We start from the raw sequence: 14,361 nt of genomic DNA on the forward strand, positions 1-14,361 counted from the left end.
GGGGGGTTCGAGATGTCAAGGAGTGGATCCGCATCGGGATAAAAATGTGAATGTGAAAAGACCCTGGTACTGGTAAGATATCGCTGTTGAGAACCGGGTTTGGCAAACCTGAACGGTTTCTTTCTCAGCTGGTGTCTAGTATTGCGTGTCTATCAGCAACCAAAGCAACCAAGGGAGGGAATATGTCTCCGCGCTGCAACGGAGGATAGAGTGTGGATATATAAACAATCAGAAAGTTGCCGTGATTCGGCCTCATGTGGCACCGCACCTAGAGCTTGGACTAGTAGAGTGAGTTAGCCGTAGGGCTGAGCTTGGGATTACGATCGGGGAGTTAGGATCTCGACCGCCCTGCTGCGATGCAATGTATTATGCATGCGGCATGGGGACGTGGCCGGTTTAGCCGCCAGCCAGGGTCCGACACCTGAGGCGAATACTCTCACCTGTGTTCTGAGCGTCGTGCAGACGATATTATTTTTGAGCAAGGGAGAAGGAGAAGGAAAATATGCAAATGGATGAAAAACTGAGAGCTGAAAAAAGCTGTCCAATTGCGCCCTATCACATCAATTCTTGTTTAGCTAGCTTATCCTTGTCCTCCCTTGCCGTCAAACGCTCCCAGTGTGTGTAAAACCGACGGTTTAAGACAAAAAAGAAAAAGAATAAAATACAAAGAGTACACAAACCAAAGCCAGCAGAGATCTTAAGAGAAAAAAAAAAAAAAAAAAAGAAGGGTAGAGAACCACCGCCCAGTGCGCCTATCATATCTCGTATTTAAGCCCACGTGGTCAAAAGACAGCAAATCAACCGCAAATTCCACATCCATCTAGTAATCTGACCCTTCAAACGAGCACAGAATTAAAGAAAAAAAAAAATTAAATAGGAAACCGAATTGGCGGTGTAAAGAGTGCATCACAGTAAGAAAGCACACACGAACACAACCAACCAGAAACAATGCATAATCCACCACTCCAATGAGATACCCCCTGTGAGGCTATGACCTACCCTAGGCTCCCCGCCGAGCGGACCGTCCCTTAGTCTCCGTCGTTGCCGTCGCCGTATCCCGGGACTTATCATTCGATGCCTTGCGCTTTGCAGTGGCCAGAAAGGCCTCCTCGGGCGGCTCATTGCCGTTCCTCTCCCCAGCTTTCCGTTTTCTCCCGTTCCCCTTACCAGCTGCTGCTTTCGATCCAGAGGACGGCGCATACTTAGCTTCCATGTCATCCAGGAACGCAGCCGCGCGGCTCTTCTGCCTCTGGTGGATCAGCGCAGCCAAATCGCTCATGCTATCCTGCTTCCCTTTCTGTTTCGCCTGGCCTTTTTTCCCGTTTAGTTTATCACCAATCCCCAACTCCTCCACGAGCTCCTCCGCCTCCTCCGCCTCCCTCCTCGCCTTCGCAAGCCGCTGCGCCCTCTTCTTCTCCGTCTCCCGCGAATACTTCGGCCAATCCTTCACCTCCCCCGCCGCAATCGCCGCATCGATAATCTCTCGAAACCGCCCATCATCCTCCAGCACATTACTCAGCATAATCTCTTCATAAACCCTGTCCAGATCGCCCTTGAACCGCTCATAGGCGGCTAACAGATCCGTCCGTTCCCCCTCGGAGCCCTGATACTCGCGCTTGATTTTATCGATAGCTTCGCCAGAGATGACGGCGGAGAATTGCTCGCGGAAGAAATCAACCCAGTTGAAGTCGTCGTCTCCGAGGTCGAGGGATTCGGCTGTGTTTCCTGTTGTGTCGTAGCGGTGTCTGCGGCGTGGGTCGGAGAGGATGGCGTAGGCGAAGGCAATTTCTTGGAATTTTTTATGGGCGTTTTCTTTGGAGTCTGGGGTTGCTTTGTCTGTATATTATTATTATTATTATTATTATTATTATTATTAGCACAATTGTTAAGACATGTCTATATTGTGTGTGGTGGTAGTTTAAATTGAATTAGGGGAATGCTTGGTTGGGATTTTGGGAAGGTATCATACCTGGATGGTGTTTTAAAGCTTGCTTCCTGTAAGCAGATTTTATTTGATCTGCCGTCGCCTTCTCCTCTACGCCCAGCACCTCATATGGGTTGACTAAGGATGGTGGCTCGTCAGGCACGGGTTCGTCAGCTTGCGACGGCATCGCGAGCAACTGTTTTCTGGTTTTTAGATGGTGGTTGGAGGTAATTGAGATATTTATTTCCCCAAATGGAAAGGTTTTTTTTGAGTGTGGGCTTCGGAGATTGGATATATATCAAGTGTAGCAGGTCAGATCAAAGTAGCTTCGTTCCTTTCATTTCAAGTGTTGTTGTTCCCTGGTCTATCAGTGTAAAATCAATTTAACGCGACACGCGCGCCTCAGAACGCGGAAAATTAGTTCATCCGCAAAAATTTCCGTGCCAATGACGTCGTCGCCCGCAATCTAAGTAGGATATTCCAATAACGTTTCCACGAGAATAAATATAGAAAACTACATATTAAAAACAACAAAATCCACACCAAAATACCCATGTGCAACTAACCACAACCCATCCGCTACCTGTCAAATCCTTCACCTCCAACAATGACCCCCCCGACCACCCCCTCCCCCACCATCACCGCCCTCACCTCCCACGAAAACAACCTCCAAACCCATCTCCACTACCTCCGCGCCTGTCTCTCCCTAGCCCAAAAATCCCCGCCAAAACCTACAAATTTCCGCGTAGGCGCTATTCTCCTCTCGCGAACCCTCCACGCCTCAGCAACAACAGAAACAACAACACAAACATACGCCGACACAATCCTTTCCACCGGCTACACCCTCGAGCTACCGGGAAACACGCACGCCGAACAATGCGCCCTGGAAAAATATGCAGCGAGCCATGGCGTGACTGATGAGCGGATAGGGGACATTTTACCACCGCCTCTTTCTCCCGACGCGCGAAGCGCAGGTACGGGAACAGGGACGGGGACAGACAAAGACCAAGAACGTAATCATGAACAGAAGATAGTCCTCTACGTCACTATGGAACCATGCGGGAAGCGGTTATCGGGTAACACGCCGTGTGCGGCGCGGATTATTCAAACGAGCCGCTCGTCGTCCTCGTCGGAAATAGAAAATAAAACGTCACATGGTCTCGATGCTTCAAACGGGCCCGGTTCAAACGCCACGCGGAGAAAGTCCGGTATTGACAAGGTGTACTTTGGCGTGAAAGAACCGGAGACATTTGTGGGGGGTTCGGTGGGTTGTAGGATGCTGGATGAGGCCGGGGTGGAGTGGGAGGTTGTGGAGGGGATGGAGGAGGAAATTTTGAGCGTGGCGAAGGCGGGGCATGGGGATACAGCTGATAGTCAGAAGGAGGGGATGGAAGATGACAGGCAGAGACAGGGGACTACTATCGATGATATTTCGGAGAAGGAGAGGAGGAGGCAGGCTGCGTTACCACGAAATCCGAAGAAGAGGATGATGGAGGCGGATATCTAAGGGGCGATATTTTTTTTTTTTTTTTTTTTTTTTTTTTTTTTTTAACCGCATGGAAAGTCATATAATAAAATTCTAATTTAATAAAAGTAGATTGCTAGTAATCCGCATCTTCACCAATCACACCACCACCGCCCGTATATATGGTTTAAGGTATAAAAATGACTAAGAAGTGCCGTCTTCCCCTGGGTGTAGCCAAGAGGGCAAGATGGCATTAAGGCCTTGGAAAAGTGAGAGTGTGTTGCTCGTTGGGTGGGGGTCTGCTGCGTCTGATGGGCTTAACGGGTAGGTAGGTATGCACCACTCTCAAGGACGGTGTGGACTAGTATCCGATCAACGGCACACCAACTCCCCACTCGAATTTACAATATAGCAGTTTGTGTCAATTGGGCAGGGCAAGCCTGAAGTTGTTGCGGCTGCCGCTGGGTCTCGGCATACCGGAGTATACTGTGGTGATGGTGATGGTGGGGATGGGGTCCGGGTCGGTGCGATTTTCCTTATTTGGTCTGGAGCGACAGTGTTCGTATTTTCGAGTGGAAGTGCAAGCGTGACTGTGAACAGGATATGGAAGAGGAAGAGCAGCAGCCCGGAGAGCTTTTTCGATCTTGATGCTGAGGAGGGAGACATTGTGCGATGAGAGGGTAATGCAAGCAAGATGTGTTTATATTTTCGATTGAGGGATTTGGGTTGGAAGATTTAGGGTCACACCAGAGGTACGTGAAAGTTATGTGCAAATTGAGGTGGTCAGGACAGCATTTCACATCCTTAATGAGAGGTTCGATGAGTAGGAAGATAGTAGAAGATCAAAGGGATAAATAGGAGGATAGCACAAAGAAATCCACGCCAGAGGGAAACTAAGCAGAGGCCAGTTAAACAAGCAGATAGCCAACAAGAAATCGATATAACTCAGATATGACTACACAGTCAAATCAGAGAGTATATGTATCTCTTCCACGTTTGGCTTGCTGCTCTGCCGTATAATAAGACGACCTTGGAAATAGTTTTCATGTATACCATAAGGTATGGCATATATAAAGGTGCTAGCCGTAAAAGTTAGACAGATTGACATGTTGTTGGCTACCTTGATGCAGGGATCCAGGCTCAGCAGGTTCCTTTGTTTGTCCATCAGGATCGGTTATCCGACACCTTGCATATTGCATTCTGCAAATTGCCAATAAGGCAATTCAAGCTACTAACACGGTAGATGCGGTGCCCATCCGACGCCCGATCGTTGCGAAACATACCATGGAATGAAAAGAAATACGGTGTACAGGTAGCGTACGTCTGCATCCTGACTAATAAACAAAGTAACGAATGGATTTGCCCTTAAACTTCTGCTGACTGCAATTGCCAGAATCCGTTGGAAGCACAACGAATGATAAAGCAACTGCTTGTTCAGGACAGAATCCCCTGGCGTTGGTTTAAGCTATGAGGCTGATGGCGCTAATTTCAGTCACATGACCACGCGTTTCTGCGTCAAAAGTCATATATACAAACCAGGCATCGTTATTCGGGTGATACTTCAACAGCCGAATTTCATACCTAGGCGGCTAAATGCGAAATATATACAAATCTATAAAGAGAAGACAACGAAGAAAATAAAAAGACCAAACAATCCTTTAACCTCCAAGACCCAACCAGCCTTGGAATCAACTCTCAGCCCCCATCAAGCCCGCACCATGAACTCATGGCAGATCACAGTCACCATGGCCCCCTCCCCCTCACATACTATCCTGCCTTCTGCCACAAGATCTCGCCCACCTTCTTCGCCTGGGTGAAAATTGCTGCGATCGATATGCACCACCTGAAACTCCGACCGGGATTCGAAGGTATGCGCATTTCCCAAAACACTACGTATTGTGTATGCCTATATATATACAGTTACACACAATAACAAAACCGACAGGTCAAAATATCTATTTCTACCTCAACCACCCCATCCAATTCATCTGCGCAGCCGGCATCATCGTCGCGCGCGACGAGCAGGAACGCCGTTCAATCCTCGTTCTAGACGATAGCTCCGGCGCCTGTCTCGAGGTTGTCTGTTCGAAGAATGTACAGGTACCTAACACCAATGCCATCACCACCACCAACAACAGCAACAGCAGCAACAACTACAATAATAATAATACGTCACCAACGCAGCCCACCCACCTAGCCTCCGCCACCAACAGGCCTCTCAACATCACCCCGCTGCTCCCTGGCGCACGCGCAAAGCTCAAAGGCACCATCTCATGTTTCCGCGGCATGCTCCAGCTCCATCTCGAGCGCTATGAAATCCTGCGCGATACGAATGCAGAGGTGCGGTTCTGGGATGAGAGGACGCGATTTCGGTTGCAGGTGCTCAGCGTACCGTGGGTTGTGGCGCGCGGGGAGGTGGAGAGGTTAAGGGTGGAGGCGGAGGGGGTTGCTGTCGCAGCTGCAGCAGGACGCAAGGATGGTGATGGGTATTTGAATGCGGATGGGCATGTGGTGGCGCGGAGGAGGAAGGCGGAAAGGGAGCGGGAGAGGGAAAAGGAGAGGGAGCGGAGGAGGGGGGAGGGGGAGGAGAGGGATCGGTTGAGGATTGAGAAGAGGTATGAGAGGGAGGAGGTGGTTAGGGAGAAGTTGGCGAGAAGGTGTAGGGAGAAGAGTGCGCTGGTTAGGAGGGATGGGAAGAGGAGGAAGAGAGTTAGACAGGTCGATGTGTGAGTTTGGGAAATTGAGGTGAGAGGGGTTTGGATATGCGCCAGTCCCCTATTTATTATACCCCATTTCCTGGCCTGTGAAATGAAATGTGTAGTAAGACTATTTGAAAGGTAGGAATCGAGAAATATTTAGTGTTGTATCGCTATAAGTTTTCGCTTGTTATGGGTAGAAAGGAAGAACTTGAAACGTCCCGAGACAATATCATTAAAATGCAAGGATAGATTTAAGTCAACACATGGCTGAATATATTATTACCAAAAAATCCGGAATCAACGAATCAACGTGCTCCGACGAAATAATAAAATTCACCAACTAAAAGTACCCCCAAATATCCTAGAAATAGAACTTATTAAAGAGAGCCCAAACGTGAGTATCGTAATAGTCCAACATACGTCTCGCATGTCGTGATCCTTTCGTAAGATCGAGGAGCCATCCTCCACGACAACCCCTTTCACACAGCCCCGGGTCCCGCATATGCACTTCTAGCTGCAATCCCGCCTACTGTGCCTTCATAGCCGTCTCACGCTCCTATAATACTCCTCATCATCCGCCTAGCTCCCACCGGACAAATTCTTCACATCCTGCTTCTTCACATTGTCAAGACGGGTACCCTTCTCTATTTCACTATCATCACAATCCCCATCATAGTCGCTTCCCATTCGAGTATCCTCATCTCTTGATATCCCCTCATTGTAGAAGGCCTCATAATTTTTCGTGTCACACGGATTGGAGGTCATCGGATGTAGATAGAACAGAAGCCTAGGGGAAGAAGTGAATTCAAAGATCTCAGGATATGCCGGACGCTGGCCTGAAGGGAGCGAAGCGTCGCTGGGACAGCTATCCGACCCGTCGCTTTGTTGATTCATGACATTCGATCTTGGAGCTCCAACCGCCTTCGCTGCCAGCCAATGAATGGTTATTGTCCACGGAATCTTCCTCATCAGCAGCCGCGTTAACCTCATGACGGCTAGCACTCCTAACAGAGGCGTGAGACTGACACCCCTGCGTGTGAGCGATATGATGCCTACGGCCATAGCCATACCAGTGGCGGTGGAAGGTATTCAGCATATTGACACAGTCAAGGTCTTGAGACACTTTACGCGATTGAGAAGCCATCTTCGTCTCCGCTGGGTGCTCTGTTATAGCTGGTGCCAAGGTGTTTGCTGAAGACATGTTCTCGGGTTCGTTTTGCGCGGTTATCTCCATGTTCAGGAAATGGGATTTTGGACCATTCCTCTAGAAGCCATTTATCCTCGAGCTCCTCCCGCGCGATACGAAAGAGACGGAAATATTCGTGGGACGGATAGGCATCAGGGATGGTGGGCGATTCGTTCGTACGAGTTTGGACAAAGATATGCTCCACGCGAAGCTCGGAGTACAGATGTGAGAGTGGTTATGGAACATATCTACCATCTGCAATCAGCTTGGGTATTCCAAAATGTAATATCAAGCAAATTCTGACCTGTCCAAGGTACGGGGTCCCGGCCAACACTCCTGTTTGCAATTCTTTTGAACATGATGTCAGGTGTACAAGGTTTTGTACCATAGTCAGTCCAAGTAGTTAAATTAGCTTTCACGCAGACAATAATGAAAAATGATAATTATCACTCTAGGATAGGTATAGTTACGATGACGCGTGCAATATTGTATAACACCCAGCTCATCTCGAACGTCGGATTACCATTGTTCTGGAAGATCAGGCTCCAGGTTTTCGGTTGTGACGACGACTCGCAAAAAATACTCTCATAAGGTACCTCCTCAGGTGGGAGACTGTCTCTCGTATCATCCAAAGTTTTACTCAAAATAGGAGAGGTATGCCGTCGGTCAAATCCAGTGGAACGGAGATGATCGCTCTGGGAGGTGGTTGCACTCTGGCTTATATCGGACCAGTCGATATTATCGTCGGGAGGATCCAGCTGAAACGAGCCCCGATTTAATTTTGAAGGAGGTTGTCGACAAGGGCCTGAGACATCCACAAGATAGTAGAAAAGAGTGTTAGGCTGGCTACGCCATTGCTTCTGGTCAAAGCCAGGCCAACTACCATCAACAGACATGCTGATTCAAATGGTACAAAGGTTGTCAGAGGATACTCTATGGCTTGCGCTTTGGTCGTGGCAGGATGCAGCTATAAGCAGAACAACAGTTTGAGAACAGCGCACAGGAAGTAATAAATTCAACAGTCGGATGTGCCTGTAGTTTAGGAGTAGAATCCAGCGACCACTTCAGAGATGATAAATCTATGAAATAAATAGATGTTCTTATCAGACGTCCCTGGCGGAGCTGTAAGATCGATACGAAGACGCTCCTTTTAGCTAGAATAGAGCAGCTGGTTGAGACACATGGGACATACGTTGCCGCTGAGGGCGAATGAAGCCATGTTGCATGATTCCAGCTCGGGAAGAACCCTTCGCTGAAATGAATTGGTATATCCATCAGTCAAATGGAGGCGGTTAAACACGCGTCCCTGAGCGCTATTATTTAATATGTTATTGCTTGCAGAGTCAACGTTGGCGCCAACATAGTATGTGATAACAGGAAGGTCCCGCGCCAAACTTTCATCCCGGCGAATTTCTCCAGAGAACGTTTTAAGACCTCAGCGGGGCTTCTTGGTTGGGTTAATGTATTTTTCTTCCCAAGAGATTGAAGGAATGAAAAGTATCAACGAAATTTTGTCAGAACAAAGGTCGAGGCAAATCCCAGTAACAAGCAGGCAGATGTTGAAACTAACTACTCCGTACTGTGTAATGAGATCAATCAAATTGGTAATGAGACTATCAAATATTCTGGTCCTGGTCCCAGACACGGTCACACGGTCAGTCTAACTGTGATAATGTACATCAACTGATTCCATATTTTTTAGCAGCCTCAGTGTAATTAGAGATCAATTGCACATTCAAATTATCAATTGCTGCTTGTATAACTGCTTTGTGATGCATGTTGTGAGTGTTTGAAGATGGATGAAAAAATGAAGATTGAGCGGGCGTTGAGTGTAAGCGGGCGTTAGGTGGTTGATCACGTTATAGAAGAATCTGATTGATGAATATAAGAACTCTGCTTTTATACAGAGTCAGCAGATTTTTTCTTGCATATCAGTGAGACACTGCTGCAAGCACTGTTTCAGCTACTCTCACTCATAGAGTGGAGAAAGAATAGCTGTCTATTATTTATATAGAATAGCTAGATGCTATCATACAATCTTCTTAGCATACTAAGTATCTATGATATCCTTGCAATAACCTTGTAGTCTACAAGCTCACTATTCAAGCAAGATAGTCAAGCCTACTCATACAGCTTCTCACTGGATACCATCCTCCTGTGTGACACCGCCGCTTAGCTACCGCTTCGGTTCCGTCATGTTACATCAACGCAAAATCTTGTTAGTGGTGAAATCACTGAGTGGAGGTGGCATATTGATGATAAAAGGTAAGAAATGTATTTGGATGATAATTGAATGATTCTAGAGAAATGTGGATATTTTGATTTTTTTGTGGTGGTTTGCTACTAATTTTCAGGGGGTGCTGGGAAAATTCTGTTTTTGCAAGTAATACGTCCGCCACAATACAAAAGTGTTTACGTTGGACGTTCGAGTGAACCAGTAAACATATTCCATTTAAGGAAACAAAACTATCTTTGCTTTAGAAAATGGATGAAATTAGAACATGGACCGATGCTATCAAGGTAGTTTGATCATTGCTATCATCCGAGTGGCTTGGTGTCTCTCCTGCTCTTGAGGGAGAAATATAATATTTGATGTAAACAGATGCAAGAAACAACTGCTAATGTTCGATTTTTTTATTTTTTTATTTTTATTTTTTTGGTTTATATCCCTTCTTCTCTTACTTTTCTCCTCTTCCTTACTTTTCAGTTTTCTTGCCGGTATTTCCCTTCAGGCAGGGAGTGTGCGATCCGTAGGAGAAGATGTGAAGCGCAGATGTGTCAGTTGATCAGTTGAAACTGGTAGAAAGCCCCCTACATGTAATTCTGTAGGTCCTCGTCCTCCTCGTCATCGTCGTCAGATTCGATAGTGGCCGCAATTGGCTGAGGGCAGCGCATAGTCGGAGCCTCACTCTTCGGAAAACGAGCACCCTATCCCAGATATACAACATATTAGGGAAGGCTAGGAGGCAAAAGGAGAGCATGGTTGCAGCAAGCGGGAAATAAATAACCAGCCGGTATAAAATAAAAAAAAAATGGTAAGTTCAACATACGGGAACTTTCGCAAAACCACCTCGACTGCCTCTGACCCTCGCTGTAGCTGGGTTACTACCCGCCCTACTCGCTACTACAACACCCTCCAATCTGCTATGCATGGTTGGGGCTACGGATGGCGCGTCAACAATGCGGACATGAGGATTTCCCTGGGGATCGAAGGCAGTGAACCTGGTACCCGCCCCTTCATAGGAGGTTTCGGTCAACGGGCGTCTCCTCGGCTGCTCAAGCCAGACTCCTCCGCCCCCAGTGCCGCCATCAACGGAGAACGCGTCCTCATCGCTATCGAAGTCGTTCGGATTTTCGAGATTAGAGCTTTGGGCGACGGAACCTTCCTGCCAGTATGGGTTTTGCGCGATACAATGGCCGTTAGACGATGGGATGGAGAAGTCGCCCCTCTGGCTCTGGCTAAAGATAGTAGAAGTTCCGTCCTCGATCGTTTCCCTGAGGTCTTCAGAGACGGGATCCCTTTCTAAGTGCTCCTGGACGCAATTTTTGCATCTCTAAAGAGGCCGTCTTATCAGAACTAGACCAGTAGAGATACATAAAACAGGGGGGGAAAGGGGGGGAGGGGAAGGGAGGTTGGAACAGCCAGCTTACCGCATTATCCGGATCATGGCGTTGATTCTTGCTAAAGTACTCCAAAGCCATGGTCTTGCCACAGAAGCTGCAGGTGAGTTCGAATACTTGGCCAGATATGCAAGTCATACAGCCAGCATAGTTTTGCCCAGTGATGCCATTGCAGCCAGTCTTGAGCATCCCCTTGCAAAGCTCTTCGAGCTGACGTTTGGAAAAGGCTGACTGCCCGCGGATTTTCTTGCACACCTTGCATTTTATTCTATTTGCATGTGAGAAAAGACACCTATTGACCCCCTAGTAAGGTTGGAATCTGTAGTGGAATGCCTCTTACTTGTCAGGAACCTTGACAGACGCGAGTCTATCAACGGCTTAGCATTTCTTCCCTAGTCATACACAAAGCAATCTGGGATCTTACCGCCGGTTGTAGGTAACGTAGTCGAAGCCCCCTTTTGGAGCCATGATTCTTGAGCTTGGCTGTGATAGGTTTGATTGATGTGGATGGAAGTTTGGAAAGGTGGATGAAGACCAAGGAGAAAGGAAGGGAAAGCAGCAAATTTTGAGGCTTAAGCTAATTCACCTGTAGCACCTCACAACAATTGAGTGAATATGCAAGTGGAAGAGTGTGCTGTGGTGTTCTTGAGTGCTTTTGTCCTAAAGAGGTAGTAGGTGAGTGATAGAAGCCCTCCTTCAAGCTCAGCTCAGGGGATTTATTTCCCTTTTTAAAAAACATGCAATCATCTATTGGCATCAATCAAAAGGCCCTCACAGCATAACATTTATTCCTCAAAAGGCACATTTTACCAGGATGGCAGTCTTGTGCATCTAGCCGAGATATGCCTCTCTTCCACAGAAAGGACTGAGGTTCCCCTTCCCGGCAATCTGCTTTCTCCCCCTATAGGAACAATGAACATCATTGTGCTCTACTTGAGGTGGGATACTGCGTACCTTGAATGAGAGACAAATGACGGTAGACAGACACAGACTAAAATTACCAGAAAATATCCCTTGGGCAACAGCAAGGCCCGCTATTACCTGCTGGTATACCCACAGGTCTGAGAGCTGGTTAACAATCGCAACTGAAGTTGAAAGCTGTATCAGAGAGGGTATAGATGGATGGCAGTGTGAAAATGAACCATTTTATGGGAAGATAGAGATGGGTTTTATTATTTAACAAGAGATATTAGATATTGGTGGTGGAAATATAGGCTTGCTTGGACCAAACCAGCTGTGTGTAATGTGGTTTTCACGCCACGGTTAAAATCACTCTTGTCATCTTGCGAGAAGGCTGCCAGCACGAGAATGGACATCGCCGCGCAAAACTCACCGCTCAACGGGAGAATGGGGATGCATAAAATAATTATTTGAAGGATAGCTGACAATTGTCATTGGTATAGTGCAGGTTATTGTTCAAAGAATATACATCCGTGTACATGGACTTCAAAAATCCTGCGGGATAATATGGAAATATCATCGCCAAATGCCGCAGGGGTCTTTATGGAACGTCAAGGATGACAGATGACGGATGACAGATGACGGATGACGGATGAAATGACTGAACTGCAAAGGCGCAGATTATTGCTCCAGGAGTTGGCAAGTAAGTCAAAGGAGAATCTAAACAACTTTCAAGCCAGGTTTAATTCAGCTGTCATTCCCCTTCGGGTCGATCTTGTCCCTTTGCCCACCTCAGATTTAGCAAATTAGCATGGCAAAACAGAGGCACTTTGCCCTATGGCATCAAACTCGCTCCAGGAGACTCATCTCGTCGGGAACCAGTCAAACATGCCTTGCCGCGTCGCAAGGTATACCCATTGGCTGATGGCTCTGAGCCAGCCATGCGGCTAGGACTGGAGAAATTTTTTTTCGTCGCGCTTCCAATATCCACATCTAAGATACATCAATGCCCGCCTCGTGAACGGACAAGCCATTACATTTCCACGTTGAGTGCGGAAAGGAAATGGCATCAGTGGCCAGGCTGCAGCAAGGATTCTCCACCAGTATAACCCCGCACTTCGTCTTGGTTCTCTCATTCTTTGTAGAAAACTGTCTTTGTAGCAACCTGTCATGAACAACTCCCCATTTTCTCCTTAATTCAGTAAGTTCGAGAAATTGTAGGCGAAATCAACAAATTCTCGAGCAGACTGCCTCTTTACTCAAGCCCGCAAAATGGCCAAATCCATCAGCATTTCTGCTGTCGGCCACTCGGAGATAAATCGAGACCCAGAGCGCGCCGTTGTCTGTTTCAGGGTCTCACAGAAGGACGGGAATAAAACGGCTGTGTCCAATAATGTGATCCAAACGGCGAATACCGTCCAGGAGTTCCTTGAGACATACATTCCCAGACTTGCCTCTGGCGAAGCCACTCCGGACGCGGCGATCACTCACTGGACCATGGGCACCCTTAACACTAAATCTTACACCGATCGCGACGAACAAAAGACTATGTTCGAGGCAAGCACTTCGTTCTCTGCCACATTCCGAGATTTCGATAAGCTTGGAGCCGTCGCCACGACACTCAGCGTGATGCCAAACGTTAGCATAACGAGTACACGATGGATGTTGACGGACGCAACGATAGCGTCATTGATTTCAGAGTGCAGAATTAGTGCGGCACATGATGCACGGACGAAGGCGAGAGATTATGCTAAGGCGTTTGGGTATCAAGACGTGGAACCTTATGAAATTTCGGATACCAGTTATGGATTACCGTCGACGAGTACGGCGAGCGTGATGCGCTCGAGAAAGATGATGCGCCCGATGGAGAGGCAAGAGCAACAGTTGATATTCCGTCCCGAGGAAGTGTCCATGACTTCGACCGTTACGATTAAATTTAATATTGTGTGATTTGCGGGATGGGATGGATAACAAGGTTTTGCCGATGGCGTGTCGAAAATAGGAACGAAGAGTGGGGAATCTTGTTGTTGATGATGATGAGACACCAATTGTAGCAATGTCAGGATATGACTTTAATGTTTCTGCCTCTCACGGCCTTGGAGGGTTTATTCCTGTCTTGTATTCTACATTCTTTGGCCAGCCCCTAGCTGTGGTTTTAAAGTCAAACTCAACCTTGATGTATGCATCTCCTGTCGGTTAATCACGAGAATGGATGTATAAGCGAAGTTTATTTGCCGCTTGAAAACGTAGAGTACTATTAGGATCCCAACGCATCTCACTTGGGAGTCGCGGTCAACACAATGAGGACGCAGCGCCACGGGGAACCAGAAGTGTACCCTATTAGCCCTCATAACGTTTTTAGGAGCTGCAATATCAAGGGTCTGACCTTGTATGTATGTACATGGAAGAAAATATAAAGAAATGGTTGTTAAACTGGCGTAGGATGTTTGGATGAAGCTCCCCACAGTCACTCCATCTTAATTATATTGGCAGGTTTCGGGACACGGACGCTGTCTGCTGAAGCCCTCGTATCCTTTGAGAGTATCAATTTGCAATGAAAAAACGA

General features: G+C 47.3%; 8 protein-coding genes across 8 annotated transcripts; 3 read left to right on the top strand and 5 right to left on the bottom strand.

Annotated features, from left to right (window-relative positions):
- Positions 1–115: 115 nt before the first annotated feature.
- On the bottom strand, positions 116–4,812 carry BDBG_03303 (DnaJ domain-containing protein). The gene is made up of 4 exons (XM_002626093.2): positions 1,970–4,812; positions 441–1,836; positions 269–280; positions 116–135 (listed from the first exon to the last, which is right to left on the bottom strand). Exons 1-2 carry the CDS (start codon positions 2,109–2,111, stop codon positions 1,001–1,003), a joined length of 978 nt encoding a protein of 325 aa, XP_002626139.1. The 5' UTR covers positions 2,112–4,812; the 3' UTR covers positions 116–135; positions 269–280; positions 441–1,000.
- Positions 2,414–3,861, top strand: BDBG_03304 (DRAP deaminase). The gene has a single exon (XM_002626094.2). It carries the CDS (start codon positions 2,532–2,534, stop codon positions 3,429–3,431), a length of 900 nt encoding a protein of 299 aa, XP_002626140.1. The 5' UTR covers positions 2,414–2,531; the 3' UTR covers positions 3,432–3,861.
- A 71-nt stretch (positions 4,813–4,883) lies between the features above and the next one.
- BDBG_03306 (OB-fold nucleic acid binding domain-containing protein) lies at positions 4,884–6,498 on the top strand. The gene is made up of 2 exons (XM_002626096.2): positions 4,884–5,257; positions 5,335–6,498. The coding sequence occupies exons 1-2, from the start codon at positions 5,116–5,118 to the stop codon at positions 6,117–6,119; spliced, it is 927 nt and encodes a 308-aa protein (XP_002626142.1). The 5' UTR covers positions 4,884–5,115; the 3' UTR covers positions 6,120–6,498.
- A 169-nt stretch (positions 6,499–6,667) lies between these two features.
- Positions 6,668–6,853, bottom strand: BDBG_16794 (uncharacterized protein; the record flags this gene model as incomplete). The annotated part of the gene is made up of 1 exon (XM_031724676.1): positions 6,668–6,853. One exon carries the CDS (start codon positions 6,851–6,853, stop codon positions 6,668–6,670), a length of 186 nt encoding a protein of 61 aa, XP_031577655.1.
- Positions 6,854–6,953: 100 nt separating this feature from the next.
- On the bottom strand, positions 6,954–7,322 carry BDBG_16795 (uncharacterized protein; the record flags this gene model as incomplete). Its single annotated transcript, XM_031724677.1, has 1 exon — positions 6,954–7,322. The coding sequence occupies one exon, from the start codon at positions 7,320–7,322 to the stop codon at positions 6,954–6,956; it is 369 nt and encodes a 122-aa protein (XP_031577656.1).
- A 398-nt stretch (positions 7,323–7,720) lies between these two features.
- On the bottom strand, positions 7,721–8,299 carry BDBG_03308 (uncharacterized protein; the record flags this gene model as incomplete). The annotated part of the gene is made up of 2 exons (XM_002626098.2): positions 8,276–8,299; positions 7,721–8,171 (listed from the first exon to the last, which is right to left on the bottom strand). The coding sequence occupies exon 2, from the start codon at positions 8,168–8,170 to the stop codon at positions 7,721–7,723; it is 450 nt and encodes a 149-aa protein (XP_002626144.1). The 5' UTR covers position 8,171; positions 8,276–8,299.
- Positions 8,300–9,694: 1,395 nt separating this feature from the next.
- BDBG_03309 (uncharacterized protein) lies at positions 9,695–12,808 on the bottom strand. Its single transcript, XM_031721188.1, has 5 exons — positions 11,320–12,808; positions 11,236–11,262; positions 10,926–11,163; positions 10,325–10,828; positions 9,695–10,202 (listed from the first exon to the last, which is right to left on the bottom strand). The coding sequence occupies exons 1-5, from the start codon at positions 11,361–11,363 to the stop codon at positions 10,086–10,088; spliced, it is 930 nt and encodes a 309-aa protein (XP_031577657.1). The 5' UTR covers positions 11,364–12,808; the 3' UTR covers positions 9,695–10,085.
- On the top strand, positions 12,793–14,257 carry BDBG_03310 (uncharacterized protein). The gene has a single exon (XM_002626100.2). It carries the CDS (start codon positions 13,068–13,070, stop codon positions 13,743–13,745), a length of 678 nt encoding a protein of 225 aa, XP_002626146.1. The 5' UTR covers positions 12,793–13,067; the 3' UTR covers positions 13,746–14,257.
- Positions 14,258–14,361: the final 104 nt, after the last annotated feature.

Source organism: Blastomyces gilchristii (assembly GCF_000003855.2).
Source record: "Blastomyces gilchristii SLH14081 genomic scaffold supercont1.5, whole genome shotgun sequence".
Classification (NCBI taxonomy): domain Eukaryota; kingdom Fungi; phylum Ascomycota; class Eurotiomycetes; order Onygenales; family Ajellomycetaceae; genus Blastomyces; species Blastomyces gilchristii.